General features: G+C 34.8%; 1 protein-coding gene across 1 annotated transcript in view; it reads right to left on the reverse strand.

The window, feature by feature from the left end:
• Positions 1–682: 682 nt before the first annotated feature.
• rl (Mitogen-activated protein kinase rl) overlaps positions 683–23,809 on the reverse strand; it is a 112,617-nt gene continuing 89,490 nt past the window's right edge. The window contains exons 5-9 of the mRNA XM_071590942.1: positions 12,329–12,445; positions 11,257–11,424; positions 8,435–8,623; positions 5,792–5,936; positions 683–5,313 (exon numbers count right to left, since the gene is read on the reverse strand). Coding sequence (XP_071447043.1) covers positions 5,808–5,936; positions 8,435–8,623; positions 11,257–11,424; positions 12,329–12,445 — 603 coding nt within the window. The 3' untranslated portion in view covers positions 683–5,313; positions 5,792–5,807. The remainder of the gene's footprint in view (positions 5,314–5,791; positions 5,937–8,434; positions 8,624–11,256; positions 11,425–12,328; positions 12,446–23,809) is intronic.

A 23,809-nucleotide genomic window follows, 5' to 3' on the forward strand; every position in this document is an offset into this window, starting at 1 on the left:
CATCCACAAATATGGTTTGAAGAGTTCCAACCTACTTTAACTCCAAATCTTCCAATAGTATTTATATTAAACAAACAGGTGGTAATGAACATTCTTGCCTCACTCCCCTGTCTAGAACTGCACACTCCATCTGCTACCTGAACCATTGATAAATCATCTATCATTATACTCAAATATCTTCTGTAAAATTATCATTAATTGTACCTAGCTTACTCTGCCAAATGCTGTTTAAAAATACCTTAAGCTGGTAGACTACTGCCAATAGTAACTACCAATTTACTTAACAAGGACAAGCTACCATTTGGGCATGCCAGTGGTTCCCAAACTCTGCATGAATAAGTGATATAACCCCAAGTAGTCACTCCCTATTTGTGAATTTAAATTTTTAAGAGACTTATTCTTTGCATGCAAAATCTCACCCAAAATTTTCTACTGATTTGTTAAAAAAAAGTGAAAATATCCTGTTTTATGAGGTATGTATACAAATTTTACAATTTAAAATTCATTATCCACCTTTTCTTACAGTCAGCCATTTGTATCATAAAATGTTAGTGGTACTTTAGAGTTTAAGATTAAAAGAATCCTCAAATCAAAAATCTTTGGGAACCCCTGGGATACACAATGGAACTGGAGCCAATCCAGTAGGTACCTTCTACCAGTCTTGAATGAAAAGTCTTCACTCTTTGGTGCAACTATGGAAGCTACAATCTTGCAGGAAGTTGAAAGCTAATTGATACTGAGCCAGTTATACAACTGATAACACCATACATTTCCTGGAATGTATTTTTTAGCCAACAGTCCAGACCATTTTGCTCATTTGAAATAATCAATAGAGCCAATAGTTTGAGAGTTATAGAAATCATTAAAAACTTAACAAATGCCAACAAAGCTTTTTATTGCAGCACAACAATTAAATCAATAATACTGTATGGAGAAAAATCTGGAAATGTCTTCACCTTGGCAGAGAATCACAATGTGCCATGGAATGAAATGGTATCAAACTTAGCTCATTCATCCTCCATGCCAGATTAAATTAGCCATTGAACCACCATATTTATTGATAAAAGTTACAGGTACACTATTTGGGAATGGGGTATATTTGACCCCGGGCCAGAGCATAGTACACAAAGAGCAACAAATATCAGATCGTCATTGGCCTCCCCTTCCAATAGGTTTCTCAAAAACCATTCAAACTTCTTAACACCGAAACTGGCCACCTTAACAGAGACGATTAGAAGGAGATAAAGAGAGAGAGACACCAGAAGTGACAAATATTGGAAACCTTCTCACAAATGATGTGCAAGACACATGGACCACAGATAAGATGGCCACATAAAATGGGGCATTATAGGCAAACAAACAGGAAATACTCGCCACCTCTCCAACATTATATTTTTATTTAGTCATCAAGTGAACACAAACTCGGGTGTTCACAAAGCACTCAAAAAGAGAGTGAAGTGACGTTCCCACACTCAAACAAGCACACGCACTTTCTCCCTCAGGCATTCGTTTATCTTAGAACAATTCTCCAAATCACAAAGATTCAGACCTCTTTTGACAGACTAGTTAAGTCTACAAACTTTCTTTAAATGCTCACATACTGTTAACTCCATGTAAGGATCGCAGCAAGTGCTGCGACATCAACAAAGAGAATTTGGACACCTTGTCAACCCCTCAATGAAGGATTGGCTTGCTTAGTGGGGTGATCACAATCACCCCCAATCACTCATTTTACAACTTTATACAAAGACAAGGTAGAAAATATATATATATTATATATATATGTATATAAATTTATCTTACATCAATCCGGATAAAGTTAAAGGCTTCCAAGTACTTGAAAACTTAACTTTAACAGGATTGTCCATCCATTGGAAAAAAAACCATTCCATCACTATGAACAGCTGTGAACACACAGAGAAGTTGATAAAGGACTAAACGTTTATTTGACACCTTTATGAGATTAATTGTGAACCACAAAGTGAGGGCAGGGGAGTTATTGAACTGAAGGTGATCTCAGTGGGTCGATGGGTATAAAGACATTTAACAGAAGTACTTTCTTTTGGTTCGCTCATACAGAGAGCTTTTTTTTTACAACATCTTGGTACCATATACAATGATTAAATATGTGCCTGTTGTGCAACAATTGCCTCCTCACCTTGTAACACATGCTGACTTTGAATTCCAGTTTGTCTTTTGAAGTCTACGGAATTTAAAAAATTGACAAGCAATTTCAGGGGATAATGATATGTGTTGGAGACAACTAGTTGATGGAATATATGACTAAGGGTTGAACAGTGAGGTGGTTTAAACATGTTTCTCAGAAGATTCAAAATGGGGGAATTTCTTTTAAAGACTTTCAAATAATACACTGTCAAACAATTTACGATCCAACTGGACCACAAGTTAATACATGTGATAAAAATATTTTGCTGCAAAAAATAGTTAAGTCCTGCCTACTATTTCTTTCACAAATTTTGTATTTTAGTTTTCTTTTAAGTAAGGGTTTATGACACTTATTCAACACAAAAAGTATGAATACCACACAGATTAAACAGGTGAGACTATTTTGTGTGTAATGAGGCACAGGAAATCTTCTCATATAGACTTTAAAAAGTCAATAACTATGACAAGTTTAGGCCAAATATTTAAATTTTAACTTCCGCTTCCCTTTACTGATTCAAGAGGACTACACAACCATTACTGATTAAAAACCATTTTAGGCAGCAGTTCTCAAGTGACATTACCTACTTCACTTTTCCCCTATTTTATTTTCCAAGAAAACATTTAGCATTAAAATACAGTGAAATCTCGTTAGCATGTCCGACATTAAGGCATTTTTCTCTTTGCACATGCAATTTGTATTCATATTTCATTTCTACATAAACATATCCGCAAAGCTTACAGTATCACGTTCTGATTTTTTTTTGCTTGTTACTGCTTAGTATATTCAGAAGAATAGTGTAAATATGAAACACATCATCCAAAAAGATATAAACACAAAAGTAAAAGTGTCTGTGAGTAATTGGCATATTTATTAAGCTTTTTGCCGACCACATCCTTATTGCAGCCAGTTTCACATCACAAGGTAACCATTTCTCACTCTAGTCACTGATACATGACCTGCATTATGTGACTCCCTTGGGTTACCTCCCATTTGTACTCAATATAAGAGCTTTCTCCCGCTTCCCCAAATCATGAACTGTAGCATATTATTTAGCAGCAATTGGGATGCAACTTCCATATAATTGTGTGCGTCAACATTTACCAAAGAGAAAAAACAAGAGAGTCGTGAGGTGTATTATGATCTAAGAAATAAAATTAATTAATTAGAGGCAACAAGAGTACTCTTCAACTGAAGTTTGCCGTGAAAATTAAATGTGCCTGTTGATGCAACACTCATGAGAGAATGAAGTTTTTGTACATGGGAGGGATTTATTATGGCAATAAAAATTATGTTCCTGGATAGAAAGAATCATGTGTGTGCTTCTGATGTTCTATTTGGGAAAATATCCTCAGAAGTAAATTCAAAACTATTATTGAAAACATGTCACTTATTAAAAACTCAAAAAATAATGTTCAACATGTTGCTCTTTTTTTTTAAACCCAACCCTTCAGGTGAAATCTGAGATTAGGGTAAAGATAATGATAAAAAACCATGAATTTCCGAACTACATCACAAAATTTTGAAAGATTAATTTGATAATTTTCCAGCTACAGCACATGATCCCTCGGGCTTTAATACAGATTTTTAAAATCTACACAAGTTAGACAAGAAAAGTGATTCCTGATTTGTATTTACGTCATTAACCAATAAATTTAAAATGAAATTTTGGCTTTGTCGGCTTCAAAATATGATCCCATGGGTTAAATACAATGAGGCTTATGAATCGTATTTATGTTACCCATAAAAATAAATTCAAATAGAAAATTAGCAGTGGAAAATAAACGTAGTACCAAAGGGAAATGAATCATAAATTTTCCAGTTACAACAACTATGACCGGGGAGTCTCAGGGTGTCCTAACAAAAACAAATATGGGTTACCTCTTTTACATCTAAAGCCCACTTATGCAACACCATCCGAGCTTACCTCATGATAAACCATTATATGCAGTTATATTATCAAACATGATTATTTTCCAAGGCAAATATGTGTATATATTCGTGGAATGTAATCCATTCCAAATTAAGTTTTTCACATTGGCACATTTATTTACTTCATCCCCATCACAAACATACTAACGAGATACTACTGTTAACTCCATGGTGGTTATTGGTATTAATATTGTCACCCCACAAAAAGGTAGGCATTGTGTGAACTCACCATGTTTAAACACCATAACGGTGTTCAGTGTCAAATCCAACCAGCTATGGGAAAGTAACATATATAATAAATATTCAAAACTTATCAACACCTCCAGCCGTGTCTTTTTTTTATAAATGGTGGACAAGATGCCACTTAACAACATTATGGATTTCACCAGGACTCTGCCACCTCGACAACTTCAAATGAAAAATTATTTAAAAGACTGAGCATTGGGGAGGTAAACAGGGAATGAGCCATCCCCTCACTCTTTCTTTTCTTTCCTGCCCCTTTGACTCCTTTTAAAAATATCGAGTAAGTGCTGCCAGACCCCGGAGAGGGACCAGATCACAGCTTAAACTCATCGAATACGCACTCAACCTCGTTTTGCCCCATTTTGACTTGAGAAATAATGAAAGAACACTCGTTTCATGCACCTCACGTGGTTGGTGGGGATGGGGAGGGAAGGGAGGGAGGGAGGGAGGGGGGGGGGGGGGAATACATTTCCTCAAAGAAAAGAGAGTTGACCCCATAGGGCTTGCCAGAGTAACCTGTTTCTTGTGGGGTGGTCACCGGCAAGCCAACTGAGTCTCCCTTCTCGAGCATTCCGAAGGGGCAAAATTAGGCTGTTGCTGTTCAGGTGCATCGATGCATGCAGAGGAAAAGTGGGAAGCGTGCCCCATTGACCAAATCCATCGACAATCAATGAAGGAGGAAAACATTAAAAAACACACTTTTGGTCTCTCAATAAATAAACATTCCCCTCATGTCCACAGAGTGTCACTAACTGCCGATTTACTTATTTTCCCCTTCCTCTCCGGCACCCAAGCTTGTGGTTGTGCAGCCTCTAAAAGAGAGGCATCAAAGACCCCAAAAGTCATTCCTCTCAATCCTAGGAAGCAGCCCTCCTTTGATCCAGCTTCTTTCTAGATATCGAAAGGAATTTCCGGTGGTTTTGAATTAGATGGTGATGATGTCAACAGAAGTGATTTCCAGCAGATGTGATGTCCTGGAAAATAATGGAAGTTGAATTAAGTTTCTATTGAAAGAAATAAAGTAAATTGGAGTTTTAGTTTAACCAAAAAAGGCATTTTCAATTGCAAAATTGAACAATGAATAAGCACACACAAAAATAATTCACTTTTTCAAGCTTTAGTCCAAATTTCCAAAATGAGTGGAACACGATTTCATAAATACGTTACACCTTAAAAATCACGCAAATGTGCAAGTTCAGGTGAAGGGCCATAAATGAAAATGCAGTGCTTAGAATCTGAATTTCAGTGCACATGGAAATACAACCACCAGTCTGTACAAATAGTATTCTTTTTCGAATCAAGTAGCCATGATTTTATTTATCTAGCATTAATTTTATGTCATAAAATATTTAATAAATTTGCATAAACAATGATTTACAGTATTTCACTAACCATTTAAATTCAATGATGAAAAGGATGCCAAGCATATTTTTTATAATGAAAGGTTTATACCTGATAGTTAAGGACTTTACATGTTCTGCTCCTGTGACAGCTTTTGCTTGTAGAGCATAGTTTCCTCAAAAATAAGCTCCTTCAGGCGCTCTTTTGGCAAATCATCCAGTTCCATTGCAAAGCGGAATGGTTCTTCAGCAACAGGCTGTAACAAGAAACAGACCATTAGTTCTGTAATGAGCTTCTCAGAGCAACAATTTAAGGATCATGAAAAAAAAGACAACAACACCATTAGATATTAAATAGAGACATATAATGATTGAGATGGATACTTGTGTTGGAGAACCATTCTAGCATGTACCTATATGAGGTCTGTCTGGAAAGTTTGTGAACATTTTGAATCATGCAGCAATCAATAAATAAACCTGGATCCATCTTTTTCTGGCATCTAGTGGCATGTCTTCTGCATTACCTGCCAATTGATGTCAGTCCTAGCTTAGATTTTTGTTTCGATTGTTTGAGCACATATGCTTGTCATGTCCACTGATATTCTCCCAGTTCTAAATGATTGAGTGGGATTGCATCAGAAACTGGGATGCTCTAGGTCTAAGGAAAATATCATGAAAAACATCATCACTGATGATGAGACTTTTATCTATGTATATAATGTTGAAAAAAAATGTCAGCCACCACAGTGGCTCGGAAAATTTTCACTGCAACCCAGAAAGTTGTTCAGTCAAATGTTACGTTCATGTCTACGGTTTTCTTTAATTTTTAAAGAGTATTTCACCATGAATTTCTTCTTCAATGGAAGACAATGAATAAGAAATATTGTCGGAAGGTTATGAAATGTCTTTGTGAAGCCGTGAAGAAGAAAAGGCTGAACACTCTGACACAACATTCTGGAGCTCTATCATGACATCATTAATCATGTTGAATGTCATCTTTGCCGTACCTTATCTTTCCCTAATCAACTCACATTCACAGCTCCTTTCTCCCACACTTCCCAAGTATTTACATCTCTTCACTTGTTCAATTTGTATTCCATCTATTTCAAGCTCTATCCTCTCTTATATTCTGATCCACATGGCACTTTGGTAGTTGGTTTGTTTATCCTCATCGAAAATTTTATTCTTGTACGTCTTACAAATATTTTCTATCATCCTCTCCAAAGCTCAAGAATTATGCAAAATCACCACCATATAATCTGCAAACAATACATCTTATCCTTCTCCCTCCCAACTATGCTTCTATGTTTTCGACCTTCTCTCTTCCCACTCATTTAATGATCTCTTTCGAACAAATCACAAACAGAACTGGTGATAAACAACACCTCCCTCACTTCATTACTTTGCCAACTTTTAACTACCAATATCCGACCAATGAAAACCTTTCTAATCACTCCTCTCTCCCTCCAGTCCACTCCTTCCTTTTTCAAAATCTCCATCAACTTAATCCAATCCTCATCAAAATCCTTTTCAAGGTCAACAAACCTTAGGTACATCTCCCTAAATATCATTCTCCAAAGATTCTTAACAATCCAAGGCCATCTCTTGTTCCCTTTCTGTCAAATTGACCCTCTCCTATTCTCTTTTCTATCTTCTTAATCATCCTCCTATTTAACTCTATTTTGGCAACATGTGAGAAGAGGATACGTTCCCAGCACTTTATTTTACCTTCTCTTTCGAATTGGCACCATAATAACTTTCAAAAATTCTTCTGACTACCCTCCTGGCCCACATAAAACAAATTGCCACCAAAGTGGGACCCAAAAAAAACACCAAGCCCTAACAATTGATTTTATTCCTCTTGCATTAACATTACTTTGAGCATCACTATCTCATCCATTTAGTAGTTTACAAGACATTACATTTCAAATTCAAATTTGCATTCTACTTGATTTACTTTTAAAAAAATTCCAATCCAACTTAAAAGACTACTTACCATCAGCACATGAATAGTGCATTAATCGTAAGAGACTCATTGCTCTAACTCCAATAAATATTTGCAACATCTGTTGTATGACCACCAAGTAACATCTAATGACAGTCAATGGCTCAAAAAATTTAAGAGGAAATTATTTTGTACAGTGAAATTTATGAGATAGTACAAGAGAAAATAGTAACAAAATTGTGCTTCTGTATCAGATTTGTCTTTCCAGATGCTTTACAGGCAGATCAGATATTCTCGTAAAGGAAGGAAACTATCCTCCCCATTGATGTGAAATGGATACTTTGATTTCTAATTGCAAGGTAATCTAGACTGCTTCTTCTGGATGATTCAATACGCTCATCTGCACTAGATTGCACCCATAATATTTTAGAAAGCTGCCATTGTCACACGCAGCCATTTTTCATACCTACACCTGGTGAGTACAGCATAAAAAAAGTCTTTGATATGATTTCAAACTTAGGTCATATGAAAGTCTTACTGACCCCAGATTATTAGTTACACATCGAGCAATGCATTCCAAAAAGGTATTCACCAGAATAAGAGTTTTGAGGGATGACACTAAACAATGTAATGACCTTAATAATAAAAACCAATTAAACAGTATTAAAAGCTGATTTTCTATGAAAATATGAGGAATAGATGAAAATCGGAAGTCATTTTTTACACAAAGAAGGAATATAATAGTTGGAATTTTTACTAATGGTCCCTATATTACACCATTACACTTTCTCAATCATATGCATCTCATACCTCATCTGCAGGGTCATAATATTGCTCCAAGTAAGGATGAGCAAGGGCATCTTCTACCACAATACGGTTATGTGGATTAAAGGTGAGCATCTTGTCCAAGAGGTCAAGGGCCTTTGCATCTGCATTCGGGAACAACTTGGACCACGGGACCTTGGGCTTGAAGGGTAAAGACTGCAGGTAGCTTCTTGCCTGAAATAAAATTGGAAACTTAGTTATTCCTTTCATATTATCTTTTCCAGCAGTAGCATATGCTTTTGATTAACATTATTTGGTATAATCAATTGAAATGCCACAGTAGTCCACTTAAATTAGTACAACCTCATGCTAAGCTATAAATGTAGCATGTAAAATCAAACATTGGAGTGGGTTATCATCTGCAGTTTTCTTGGACGACCTGATAGCTAAGAAACCATACTGCTTGTATAAAGCTGAGGGTCTCCCGAGATATCACCCGATGTGAATCAGGGTCATCTGGACAGAAGTTGAGCATTATAAACATTAGGTTACTACATATATTCACGAGGCTTATCATACAAACAAATTTTCAATTAAATGTATCATCTTGGTAAATGGAGCTGCAATAATAAGTCACATATATATGGTTAAAAACCTTAAAAAAATTGGACTTTATGATAATATATAAAATGGAAAATTATTTTAAAAAGACTGCTTAAGCTGCTTCCTCCATTATAAATAAGTTATGTCCATGAATATTATTCCTCTGCCATTGTATTTTGGCCAGGAGTCAACTTGATAAATAACAGAAATCTTAGAATCGGCTAGTTAAATTTCATGTTTAGCAGTTGTACAAAAGATATAAATTAAATTGGTAATTTACATACTGTGAACTATGAATGATCAAACACAGTATATACTAGGTAGTCATTTAACTGTGGATATTAAATTGATTTTGGTTACAAATACTATGTTCAAAGAACCTAAGGTTTCAAACAAGCAAACAGTCAAATGTTCGTATGGAGCATGGCACTTTACAGAGCGGAGACATGGAACACTGGAAAAATACACCAACAGAGCATTTGAAACATTGATGGAGAATGAGCTCATACAGTGAGGAAGGAAGGAAGTATATAGAAGTGCAGATGAGGAAAAAATCATACGGAGAACTCTATGGCAATGAAGAGTTGGGAGGGACTGGGCACATCTGGAGGCACAATGTAATAGTTAGAAATGTAAAAGAAGGGAAGATTCCTTGAGGAAAACCAAAGCACAGGTACAGAGGGCAATGAAGACATAAGTAGAACAGAGAAGCTATCAGCAGGTAATGGAATTAACACTGAATTGAAAAGAACGGAGGGCCGCAGTAAACCAATATTAGGTTTAAAATTACTGATGATGAGGATTATGATATGGATTACAATTAAAAAGATATGACTACTACAAAAATATTTTGTAAGGTGGAGAAAATTTTTTAAATAGTCAAAGCCACTGGACTACGGGTAAACAAATGGTTTGTTTACATTTTCTTACACTTTTTTAATGAGAAGTTTGGATCATCTATGTTTCAATCAGTAATCCACTTTATCTCCTTCACTGCATCCATTAACTGCTCTTCAAATGGTTAAAATATTGACTCTACTTTCACCAAACAGTTTTGGATGAACAAATCATATTTTGTGAACCATAGAAAATAAATAACACTTGTAAAGTAGAATGAGTGCAGCATAGCTATTGCAAGATTCAGATTACCTAGCAGCTAATTTTTGTTCTACAGTATGGAGAATACTAGGAACAGTGAACTAATGGGAGAAAGAGGTGGGCATTAGCCTATTAATCTACATTCAGTTAAAAAGTGCCTGATATCCAAAGTACTACACTCAATTCCTACAGAGATAGAGAGTAGTACAACCAACAACTGCAGGTGGTTGGAAATGCGCAAATGTGAAACATTCCACCTGTTACAAGAATCAAATCTTTATTTTTAGCTTGCAAAGCAAGTACACAAGCCATTGGGTCTCCTTACGAGAAAAATCAATGCTTACAAAATAATGTTGGGGGAATAATTGCTATCAAAGAGGAAGGATTTGGGACCAGAGTTGATGACTACCATTTTAATTCAATCATATATACGGAGGGATTATAGGAAATTTTACTGGAATCAATACATAGTGGTACCCTCTAATGATCTTAAACCTTTCTGCAGAGCACATCATAATGAGTGAAAACATTGTGAAGTGATCCCAGTAACATTTATCCAGCATTATTTTCTCCAGATTATCTATTTGAGTAATTAATTTGTAACTTGAATTTTATGTAGAGCATTTAGTCACAAACCGCACAGGAAAATATTTGCAAGAAGACAATTTTAATATTTTTCATAGCATGCATAACAATTTTATTAAATATTATTAAATGAACGTGTCTTGTTTTGTGACCAATTATGTGAATTTTGTATCATCCTGCTCCTATGCTACAGGCAAACTGTCTACAAACAGCATAAAATACAGTAATTATTGCAATTATTATATGATTATTGACAGGCATAGAATTGAGTAAGCATTGAATTGGGGACACTCAAAACACGTAAGATGCCAAATTTCCAAGGACAGGTAATCTTAGTGCATTTAATCATCATGAAGTTTGGCCATAATTTCTTCCAAAGAAACAACCATTTCACTTGCAAATGAAATTCACCCTAATTTAAATCCATGGAAAAGCAAGGACCCCCTGTATCCTCAAAACTAATTCCAAATCTCTTTTGCAGCATTCCCAAATTTCATTTCTATTCCAATGAGTTTCCCTGAATCCCCATAATTTTAAAAATTACTAATACTTTCAAAACATACAGATTTGGTTTTCCATACCTTTTCATTTATGATGCACTCCAGATCCTCTTGGGTTGGGGATCCTAAAACCCCTAAAATGTGATTCAGTTGGTCGAGGTAATGCTTGCCAGGAAATATTGGGCGATTTGAAAGCATTTCTGCGAGAATACATCCAACTGACCAGATGTCAATAGACTTTGTGTAGCCCTAAAAATAAAAAAATAACACAAAAAAATTAGAGTTCAATATTTAATACTGAGTGATATCATCAAATATACATGCAACTGGGCAGAATTTCAACATACATTGATTATAAATATCAACAGATTTAACAACTATTAATTGAAACCTTGTCTGAGTTGTCGCTCATTTTCTAGATTCCTTTCTTTCTGATTTTCTGGAAAAATGAGCCTCTTTTCCCAGGTTCAGTTCTCTTGCATTGGAAATTGGATCGAATATTCCTAATGAATTACTCTTTATCACTGTGTGTGCCACTGCCATCACCAAAGCAGGCAGTGCTATAGTTTTAACTTTTAGCTAGGGTCTTTATGTGCAACAACCTATACCAAACACAAACTGGTTTTTCAAAGAAAGGAAAAAATTTAATTCCCTACTTTTTCCTAATTTCTCACATTGAGTGGCCACCCTGCTCATTAATGATATACTTTTCCAATACATCGACCATTATATATTAAACTATTTTAATCATCTTGCTGACACTGGCCAGTTTTAACTAAACATCCTTGTAAAATCATAATTCAAAGACTGCTCTAATTTTGAATACATACACCAATTATTATCATAAACACCTATGTTATATTATTAATAAAAATAACACTTACATGTGCCATTAATTCATTTTCCAACATCAATATTAGTGACCTTTCAGTTGAAATTTTAGTTTCAAGCTAACATTATTTAATGAGCTCTTGCTTAAAACTATTTTAGGCATAAAAATGTTATGTATAAAAATGGTAAGGTTCATCAAAATGAATTTTCCATTACATGTTCACTTACTGTTGTTCAGAGCTCTGATTAAATAGAGAGGATTAAGTAGATTGTAAAAACTTCATTCATAGTATTACGAATTCAAAAAGATAAGTAAACCAACCTTTGAATTTAACATTATTTCTGGTGCCCTGTACCACCGGGTGGCGACATATTCTGTTAGGAACCCAGTGTGATCATGATCTGGATCAGCTACTCTAGCAAGTCCAAAGTCGCAGATCTGAAAAATGTTTGTCAGAGAAATTTCCTTCAGATTTTTAATTCCAATGATGAAATAAACACATATTCCAAATGCAATTACAACAAAGCCTTATAGCTAATGGAACTTTTAATTTCCAAACAAAACAGAGTATACACATCAGGAAAATAATAACATAGGAGCAAAATGAATCCCTTAAATCTGACTTTTATACAACATTATTTTTAGGGTGTCCATCATATTTAATTCTGCTGGAAATAAAGGAAAAGCCAGATTAAAAAAGAGAGGATATTAAAGCTGCAAAATTTACTTTTTATGACAATTTTCATTTATCATGATATTATTTTCGCTGGTACTTTCTCCAATGCACAAAAACATTAGGAAAGAAAAATGCTGTTTTAATTTTGGACAATAATAAAATTTAAATCCCTCAATGGCCAAAAACTAAAATCATGACATCTTAACACTTTACTCATTAGATAGTCAACCACTTTTTGAGTTTCATTGCCTACTATCTCAGCCAATTATTCACATTTACAAACATAGGCTTTCGCATGGGTTTTTTTCCAAATGTAACTTTTACACTTTCTTACTCGTAAATGAGATCTGAAATTAGAAAATATGTGCCAGCGATTACTAAGCATGAACAGGATAATATACTTCTTTAGCTTTAAACTTCAAAAAACTAAGAAAAAATAATGAATACTCCTGACTACAATATTTTTACATCCCCATTGTAAAATATTTATGGAAAGGAAGAACACCATGCCTCAATCTACTGGATGAGTTGACTGAATGAAGCATCAGGCATCAGTGTGGCATTACCTCTGTTAAGACCAGGATGGAAGCTAACAGATTATAAAGAATTCATTGTGCCCATATGCATTGGCCTAAGCGCTGACCTCAGTTAGTGCCATATCATTAGAGCAAGCATAACTTTGAAGAGTTTTACAGTCAGCCTGGAAGACAAAAGACTCCATATTTCAGAATAAATCACATACGACCTTGAAAACTTGACCAATCACTCAAAGACATAATGCCTCAATTGAACTTACAAAATGTACAAATAGAATTGAAAATACATATTTCGCAACTAAAAAAAAATAAATTCATGTGGATCAAATTCTTCAAAAATTTAAACTGTAGATAAAATCCAATGAAATGGGCACCACATGTAAAAGAAAATGAAAGATGCTTACAATAACAGAATTATTTGGTAAAAAAGATTTTTCCGGCGAAAACACTTAAAACAGAAGATGCAAGATTAGATAGTAGACAATAAAATGAGTATACAAAATGTGAAATATTCAATAAATGTTGCCTATAGCAATGTGAGAGGATTACTCATACTTAATGAATTATAACTGAGCATTTTACTTTGATGGCATTTCAAATACCAAGTTGCAGTATTATTAAAAATGCCCCCATTGCCAAGCATCCAAGAAGCAGCATATTGCATGTTAGCATTGCATACTTAAAATAAATTTGCATCAAAAGGGACTTAGAAACAAATAAAACATGAGGCAATAGGAAAAATTGCAAGTCCACAAGCACTACAGGGAAACATTACTCAGATGCTTATATTCAAATCTTTCAAAACTGCATCATAATTTCAAACTACAATTGTTTCTACTAGCTAGCAAACTTGTGAATCTTTTCAATGTGGGTTCCATTGACAGACACTGAACTGTGATAAAAATTTACTCGTGACAAGAGGTGGCATCAGGATTATCTAAAAATATATTTTAAAATACAGAAAATAAGGTTTTAACAAAATAATATTTATTCCACAACAAAATTCCGGGAATGCTCCACTAGAAGAGGCATCATTTGATAACTTATTCGATTACAAATTGCATTGAAAATGAATAACAGTTATTCAATTTTATGAAAGTTTAAATTAGATACAAATGCAAACGTGCACAGAAAAATAAAGCGTGGGCATTCCCGGAGAGAACATCAATACACATGGAACATAGTACGCCGGATTTAGGGATTTTTCACTATAACATTAAGTGTAACCCATGTTCCAGAATATTTTCAAAATTCGAGGAAATTTAAATTTTGAGTAGAGAGAGAATTAAAAACAACTGGACAGAAACAGTATAGATAATCAAAATCTGATAAAACTAATTAAAGACAATAAGTTATAAATATGTTTTTTGAACTCTGACAACAATAATACTTCTTTACTTGATTGAAAAAGTTAAGGCCTACAAGAAATTAAAAATTTAGGAAATACCTCGGCCATTGGCCTAATACATTTTCAGGTGTGTCCAATACTAACTGAAGGTTAAAAAAATAAAAATCTTTCTTTTTCAGCATTGTGACAATACTTAGGAGAGAAAGTGTCTTATTCACATAATAATAAGGAATAAACATGTATGACTTCAAAATTCCAGAAATAAAAATCTTACATCAGCAGCATTTACCTGACCCTTGTACCACCTCAACTCTTAAAGGAGGTCACACCAACAAAAAAGCTACATCACATACTTAACATGTGATATCCCATTGATAAAAAATAATTTGTAAGCTAATATTCCCCAGCTATTCACTTCATACCATTAACTTGAATAAATGATTAATATATGAGTAGCATCCTATCTAAGGGCTTAATTTACATTTGTGATACTTCTTAGTAACAACCAGCATCCAATACTTTTGGATCACTACCCTGACTTATTAGCAACAAATATTTGCAACGTCTAATTGAATCTATAAGATAAATATAGAAGAGAATTATTTAAAAGAACTGCAATTATTCGAAATCTACGCAACTTTCATATTCACCTAGCATTTGACATTTTTTAAGATTTAAATTGAGTAGCTTCAGGCGTGATGTGGTGGAAGTCGAACATAATGAATAACTGATTGAAGCACTTTTCCACTTGATAAATTTTTTTTTATATTTACGACCGGGTTTCGATGTATTACATCATCATCAGGTAACCAACTGAAGTTGTGTTCAAGCTTATATACATTCCAGAAGGGGTGGAGAGGGCGTGGTAGGAAACGAGGGGGGGGGGGGGGAAGAAGGCCTAATCCTTGGCCTCCAAACCCAGCCCGTCTACTGGTTTCGTCCTGGCCATCCACCCAATAGGACCCCTTTGAACCCTAAAGACAAAATATACTGTGTGTTTTTTAACAAGGTCAATACGCTGTTTCCGCTATTTCTTGCAAATGTCTCCCTTGTCTTTACCTTCCCCCTCCCTATACCCTCCCCCCTCGTTTCCTACCACACCCTCTCCACCCCTTCCGGAATGTATATAAGCTTGAACACAACTTCAGTTGGTTACCTGATGATGATGTAATACATCGAAACCCGGTCATAAATATAAAAAATTTTATCAAGTGGAAAAGTGCTTCAATCAGTTATTCATTTTTAAGATTTGTTTCGGCAATAATAAGTTACATATATAAAAAGAATGTACCAACCAAACTAATATTCAACTTTATCAGTACCAACTTCACACTTGGCCCATCACATGCCATTGTTTACCATTTCAAATAGATTTGGTGTTCATAAACAGAAAATGTATTAAGGAAATGCAAAAGCACTGAGCTCTGAGATAGCCATGACACAAATATTACATTTTAAGGGAAATTTTTGCTGAAGTATAACGAATGATAAAATCCTTGGAACATTGTGGAATTCATTTTAGCCAACGATTATTGATCTTTTGCACAATTTCCAGGACAATAAGAATAATACAAACTCATCATTTGTAAGCATAAAGAAATGTAAAAATGGGCTCACCATACTTTTACAAGGCTCCTTATTCCCTCTCATTTTTTTCATCAATAAGGCTGGGAATTATTTCCATTATACAAGTGTGCAAAAATAAAAATATGTAATTTTTCTGTATAACAATCATTTTCTGACTCAAATATCAGCTATAAAACATAAGGTGATGTTATTTTTTAACTATGTATCATTTAGCACAGTTTTGGTATTCCATTTAGGACATAGTCCTTCGACCTTTGACAAAACATCAGTGCGTAATGGTTCCCAAAAGGCACGGCAGAAGGCGATAATTGCTATCCCACTGCTCACTCTTTTGTACATTAAATAAATATAAATTGCCATAATTTCAGTTATATTGTGGAACAGAAGGTTTCATCAAAAGAATTTTCAAGCAAATATTTTACTAATGCCAATTATCAACAATTCAAGTTTTGATTGCCACCGGATCAGCAAATGCAAATATTCTTTGGATATACAGGTATATAGTACGCCTACCTAATAGTCTAATATCTATCTGGCTTCTTTATTGCTTCTCAGTAATAATAGAAATATCATTACTTTCAAAAACATGCTTCACTAAATACTGACCAATTTGATGAAAGCTAATGCAATTAATAAATGAATTGATGACCTTCATAAAATTCAATACATACCAGTAACACTGGGAGAATATACAAAATAATGGCTAGGGCCTCATTCTGGACAATCATTAAAAACCTTAAGTGAACCAAATCATTTTTAATAACACAGCCAAGTATGTAGATGCATTTCATGGAATTGACATACATGTATTCACAATTGTTACCTTTATGCTGAAAATAAAATGAGGCTAACAACAAAACATTTAAATAACAAGGTAATTTCCTTATGCATATTTCCTAAATATGTATTCTCTAAAAATGGTAATTCCATATTTTTCATTACCATAATATCACGTCAGTTTTTGCTTGAAAGTGAGTATGGAGACAAGCATCACCTCTCATTACCAGGTAGACACAATGGTTTAAAATGGTACTTGGTCAGGTAAACACAGCCTTTTCTCTAGGCTCTGCTCGGTTGGCCACACACAGTCACACATGTGCTGATGCAGAAGAAAAAGAACACAGAGGTGGGGGGGGGGAGGGGCAACATAAAAAACAAAAATGGGAACAAGGAGCTAGCACCCCTAAATCCGGTGCCCCAAACAGCGAGAATTATTAAGTCTCCCAACTCACACTGAGGAGGCAACAACGCAAGCCTTGGGGTCGGGATGGTGGTGAGGCAAAGGGCACGGTGCCCGTGGATTCAGTGGAGGCAACGTTCGGCCGATTGGCCTGGGCCGCCTGCAAAGGGACGTCACACGGCACAAATCATACCCAACTGCGACATCTCTCCTCCCCCTCTCACCCTCCCCCAGTTCATCAAAAAATTGGTTTCCCTCCCTCCTCCCACCCATCTCTCCTCTCCTCCATGTCTCCAGAACCACAAGCGGATGGACAACTCACAATAGGACTGCCACCCAATCGCAAGCACAACAACTGACAGACCGATGAGAGATGCTCAAATGATTTATGCATGAGTTACTTTGCAAGGTTTATGACTGGTCGAGTGAAAATGTGAGCTATAGTTAACAAAATCTACGGTGAATTAAGTTTTCAGGGTGATGGTTAGGAGTGGATCGTGAATAAAGAGTTAAGTGGAAATAGTGGGAGAAAAAAAGTGCCTGATAATTGTGGAAGTTATATTTTATGGTATTCATGAATCATAGAAAGCAAACATTCTAACAAAAAGCAAAAACTTGAAAAGTTTTTGTACTCATTTGAATTCCATGACAATTTCAGAAATTAAAAAACCTCATGGAATTATATATATATATATATATATATATATATATATATATATATATATATATATATATATATATATATATATATATATATATATATATTGCCTACGCAATTATCTTTTCGAAATAGCAACTCTTTTCCATTTAGTTATTATACCAGATACGAATTGCCAGTTATTTTATAGACTTTAGGAGTTGGCAGAAAGCAACAAAATATTTTACCACCCTTATGAAACCTCCACTGAGTTTATTTTGCCCTACATAATTGAAACTTGTCAAAGGATACTGAAAATTCACCTAGTTCCTCTCAAGTTGATTATATCACATTGAAGAGACTTAGATCTTTATGTATTCATGTAATTCACTATGTTTCAAAAATATACAATGCAGACACATTTATGACCATACCTGACTAGTCCAATTCAAAAATATTCTTCAAGGTGATTTCCTAAAAGAGGCAAAAAATTACTTGCAATAACAAATGCAATCATTGTTGGAAATACTTCTTGGATAATTCAGCAGGAATAATATCTAACTAATCTCAGTTACTGGTTTGACAAAGAATCTTTGTCAAAAGTGTTCAATCTCAAAGGAAGTGCATCAGAAAGCCACAAAGCAGTACATGCTGTACTATCAAGAGAGGACTGACTGGCAATTAAATCAGAGGAAGAGATAACACGAAGGAAGCATCCACATTACTGCATTAATATTTTATACATTCTAGTGTCCTTTATCCTCAATATTTCTTTGAAGATGATTGGCCATTGGATACAGATACACATGCACCTTAGAGAGGCAATGGTCTGGATTCCTCTATTAATAAGGTATAAAATCAGCTACTTCAGACTTGGTGGAAGTTTCTCCATAATGTATCCATACAGCTTCATACTTCACATTATTGTCATTATTTTTAATTTTAAGATTCTACAACTTTCACTGTGACTAGGCATCATGTAGGGATATATTACAACTGTCCACAATTAATCCCTCTTGCTATGCCATTGAAATTCACATAAATTAATAATTGCCATCAATATTCCAATAAAAATAAAGGTTTTACAAGGCATACTTTAATTTTTCCAAGAATTTCTGATTTTGTTAAGTCGCTACTTTTGGCTATAGGTATATAGTATTTCTTTCAGTCAAATGAAACAAGTCTGAAATAGGTGGAGAAAACCAACTGTTCACAATCAGGTATGTTAATGCTCAGGACAGATATATCTAACTACTGCACTGACAGGGTTTAGTTAAATAAATTTTCTTAAGATTGTAAAAAAATATGAAATTTCCATGTGGGACATGTGGCAAGTAATTCTGGCTGTATGGGTTTCACAGTATCAGAACTTTCTGGTGAAACTTCTTGCAGCATTGGAAAAGTGAATAGTTACACTATTAAGCTCTCTGGAGAAAATTCATGGATTTCATGCACTCTAAACATTTGTGAAAGATGAGCTACGTGAACCCCTCAAACTATCAAATTGATCACTATTCTGCCAAAAAGAGGGTTATGAAACTTAAAAAACTTTAAGTTACAACCCTTGACCTGCACTATCCATTAGATTTTTCACAGGAGTGAATAAGTCAAGACCAACAAGTTATGATTCAAGTGCAGGGAAGGAATGTCAAAGGAATTGGAAGGGGATGATGGACTGTTGATTGCTTTGGATTGGACAATAAGGATAAGACCAGAGGATGGTGTCCAAATTGAGTTGAAGGGGAGCGTTGAAACCGGTTGTACGCAAATGAAGGACAGTAGAAAGATACATTGTATTCTTCATTTAATTAACATGAATTTCCAGAAGGTTGAGCCGGGAACAATTGAATCAAAGTGGTGATGAGTCAGCAGAGTCCAGATGGTTAAGATGCCAGCTTGCTATAAAACTAGCATAGGTGTGGTATATTGATAGGTCAAACAGGCTATGGTACTTCTCGTGACAAGAAAAGACTATTTGGGATCTCAGGGCACACTTGAAAGTAGCAAGAAACGAGACAACCAAAAGGTTACGAAAAGTTGTAAATATGGCTCAATTACGAAGGGAATAGCAAATTAAATCCATAATATATTAATAGCCTACGACCAATTTTAATACTGCTGTTGAAGACTTCCTCAGCAACCTGGGAGTTTCCTATGCTAAAAATCACGGACGTATTTTTGAGGGGATCGGGATGGTGTGGTGGCTGACGTACAGGCTTCCCCCTGTAAGGGTCTAGTATTGAATACTGGAGGCGGCAGATTTTTTTCAGTAGTATCCTGATCCTTACTATAGGTGCTTTGGAGAGAGTACTTTGAGCGAGTACGCTGTCCGTCGGATGGGACTTCAAACTGCGGACCCCTAGGGCCTTTCGACAAGAGTAGGCTAATGCTGACACCGGGTTTCTCTCCACCCTTCTTTTCCCATCCATCACTCATGGTGCAAAAGACCTTCGCAGTCCGTCGCCTCCCCTAAAACTACTACTACTACATATTTTCGACAAAAGAGAACACTAAAATATTATCAGAGCAAAACGAGAGAGATATGAGTCAATATGAGCCATATATGCAAAAAAGAACATTGCAGTAGGCCATTATGGATACAATCAAAATTTCTTCTGCAGAACTATCAAAGTTTTCCAAAAAGATAATCACGTTTCTGGGTCCATCACGGCTGTCCACGGTTATTGTTCCAACATTTGAATCCTGTGCCCTCAAATTGTGGGGATGATTATTTCGAACGAGGATGAAAAAATTTATTAACTTATGCCAATGCTCCTGTTTATAGTGCTTGAAATAAAAACCTTCCATTACTGCCAATGACAAAGTCATCATCTTAAGTCACCCCAAAAATTCATTCAAGTAATGACAAACATTACAAAATGTACACACAGTCGGCTTTCCTGCATTGGTGATAGTGATTTTTTTGGTTCTCTTTAACACTGTTACACAATTAAACTCGATGGGCGGCAATCCTTATTGAGATGTCATCCATGGGGGATAATCAGAGGACAAGGAATGTTGAGGAGAGATGAAATTTAATAATGGTTTGCAAACATTGTGAAAAGCAAAAAACTTCACAGAAAAACTCCATGGAAGATGGTGCTACATCAGGATATTAGAATCACTGACAAAACGTTAAAGAAGTGAAAAATCAGTTATTGTAGAGGATTGTTTATCCGAAAATCCAAAGAATGAATTAAATTGGCACAAAGATTATATGGTTCATTGATTTTATTTCTATTTACAAAATGAATTTTGTTCTATAGATTAAAAACTTGTTAACCAATTCATGTGTGCACATACTTCTATGCTTTCATCTTTTAGTCTAATCAGCCCACATTAAGGCTCAAAGTTGAGCATTGATGTTAACATAACATACATAAGAAAAATGAATGATCATGTATTTCTCCCATAGACAATAATTCACAGCTAAAACTGCACCATGACATTAATTTTGAAACATAAATTAACAAAGCCAAATTTTACATGATGATTTAAAAGGTGCACCATCCATCAATACACTTGACTTATTAAGATAATTAGCTTAATTATTTCAATTCAAATGACAAAATGCACTTTCATCAATTAAAAGAAAATCCACACACATGATACAACCCACGTCTCAACTTATTCGGATAAACTATCTTCTACTCTACACCGTGGGCCAGATTATGGCAAATGAACCTAATATGAAGATTTATTAATGGTCACAAAATAAGCAAGTGAAAATCCAAAAATTTATTCAAATTCCAACAAAAAAGTAATGCAATTTTGTATCAGTAAATTTAAAATTACAGGAAGAATGGATTTAATGCAAAAGCTATACAAGCATGCATTTCATGCCTTCCATGAGTCTGATCGATCATGCAATACCAAGCCTTGTAATTAAATGCCAGGGAAACAAAAATGAAAATTTAAGCAACTTTCAATCATTCCCACATCTTTTGCCAAGGCAACACCCAATACTTATGACATCAGTTATACACCAAGTAATACTGTCACTTGATTCCGTCTTCATAAAAACACATATTATATGCCAAGTCACTGTCAGCTAAACCCAAGATATAAGCTTTTTAAAGTTCGAGAACTTAAAATGGATGTATTATTTAAAATAGGCACCCGCTAAATCCATTACCCTTTAAATTGAATTCTTTAAATTTAAGAGGCGATAACTTTTTAAAATAACATGAGGTTTTTCTTTGTTAAGAATTTTTCAATAAATTTTAATGAAACTTGTGGTGCTTACATACTTTTGGCAGTTCCAATGTAAATAGTGGATTTTTCACTCTTGTTCTCTTAGAAGGGGAAGACTTAATCAAATTGGCTCATACAATAAATACAAGGCTGAGGATTGGTAGTGCGTCTGGATATGGAGATATCTGCAGGGCATAAGGGAAGGTAGGTGCACACGAATGGAGCCAGCAGTCAATCTTGGGTAGTCGATACGTCAACCATATAATCCTTCAAGATTTTGTAGTTCAGGGCAATACCAGCTATACAGTTAGTTTGGAATATTATTGAAAATGAATTAACCTTTTAGGTAACCAAAACCAATTATGTACATATTTAGAAAAAATCATACTGCAACAAGAATATGGTTCAAGGCTGAACTCAAAGAAAAATGTGTGAGATCCAGAAAACTTGAATGTTTTAGATGAAACAAAATGGAAAATGTGAGACACTATTAGAATTAAGAAACAGAAAAATTGGAAGACTGGAAATGCTAAACTTAAAGTAAAAATAGCAATCGCCAAAGTGGCATCATGACATAGATTATTAAGTAGGAGGATTAATTTGGAACTGAGGAAGAGATTAGTGAAATTTAACCTTCGGAGCAAAATAATATACAGATCTGAGGTATTGATCTTGTGGAAAAAGTGACTTTTATTAGAAGAAAAACCTTTGAAATGTGAATTTGAAGAAAGATGCTGAGATCATGTGATCAAACAGAGTCAGGAGAAAGGAGGTGCCGAGGAGAATCAGAGATGAGAGATTATTGATTGATGCCATAAAAAAAGGAAGAACTGGCTTGGACATGTACTGAGAAGGAGGGATGCCTTGGAAGGAACCATTGAGGGAGCTGTGAGGAGAGGATGGAGAAGACTACAGTTTGTGGACATAATGAAGGGGAATGTGGATATAAAATGAAGGAGACAGGATAGGGAAATATGGTGGAATAGGTAGGAACTGCCAACCAGAATACTGATTATGATCCAAAACGCAAAAATTCTAAAAAAAGAAACATACAAAAGGAAGTATGTGTATTTAACATACATATCATGGCATGAAATGTATGACAGATTAGGTCCAAAAGTATTTTTAAAATAGTTATAGGTAATAGGTTGATTCCTTGACATACATAAGTTCTGATGATGAAATTTAACATGCAGAAAAAATGCATGATTACAGCTGTGCACTACCACATGCGCGTACTACATAAAGTAAACTCTTGATTATCTGTGCTCCTCTCTCTCTTTCCAGCGAATCAAAATTTTTACGAAAATTACAATTTTAAAGATAATTAAATGCTTTGAAACTTCAATACACCTTTCAATAAATACAGATTTGAAACCCGTACAAGTTTGAAATACCTGGGCTTAACATTTTTTAATTTCATCAAATCAAAAGTTGTCAAAATTTAATTTCATCAAATCAAAAATTATGGTATTAAATGTTTTCATTTTCCAATTTATTACTAACCGCACTTTCCTACAGGTATTTATAGTTTTCCTTGTATTCACTAGCCCTGAGAATTCCATATTCTCCTTTAAAGCGAGCAAATACATAGTTTTACTATGCAACAAGTAAATCATTAACTATCCACAATGCATTATTTTA

The sequence above is a fragment of the Hetaerina americana genome, unplaced genomic scaffold (genome assembly GCF_022747635.1).
Source record: "Hetaerina americana unplaced genomic scaffold, ioHetAmer1.1.p SCAF_4, whole genome shotgun sequence".
Classification (NCBI taxonomy): domain Eukaryota; kingdom Metazoa; phylum Arthropoda; class Insecta; order Odonata; family Calopterygidae; genus Hetaerina; species Hetaerina americana.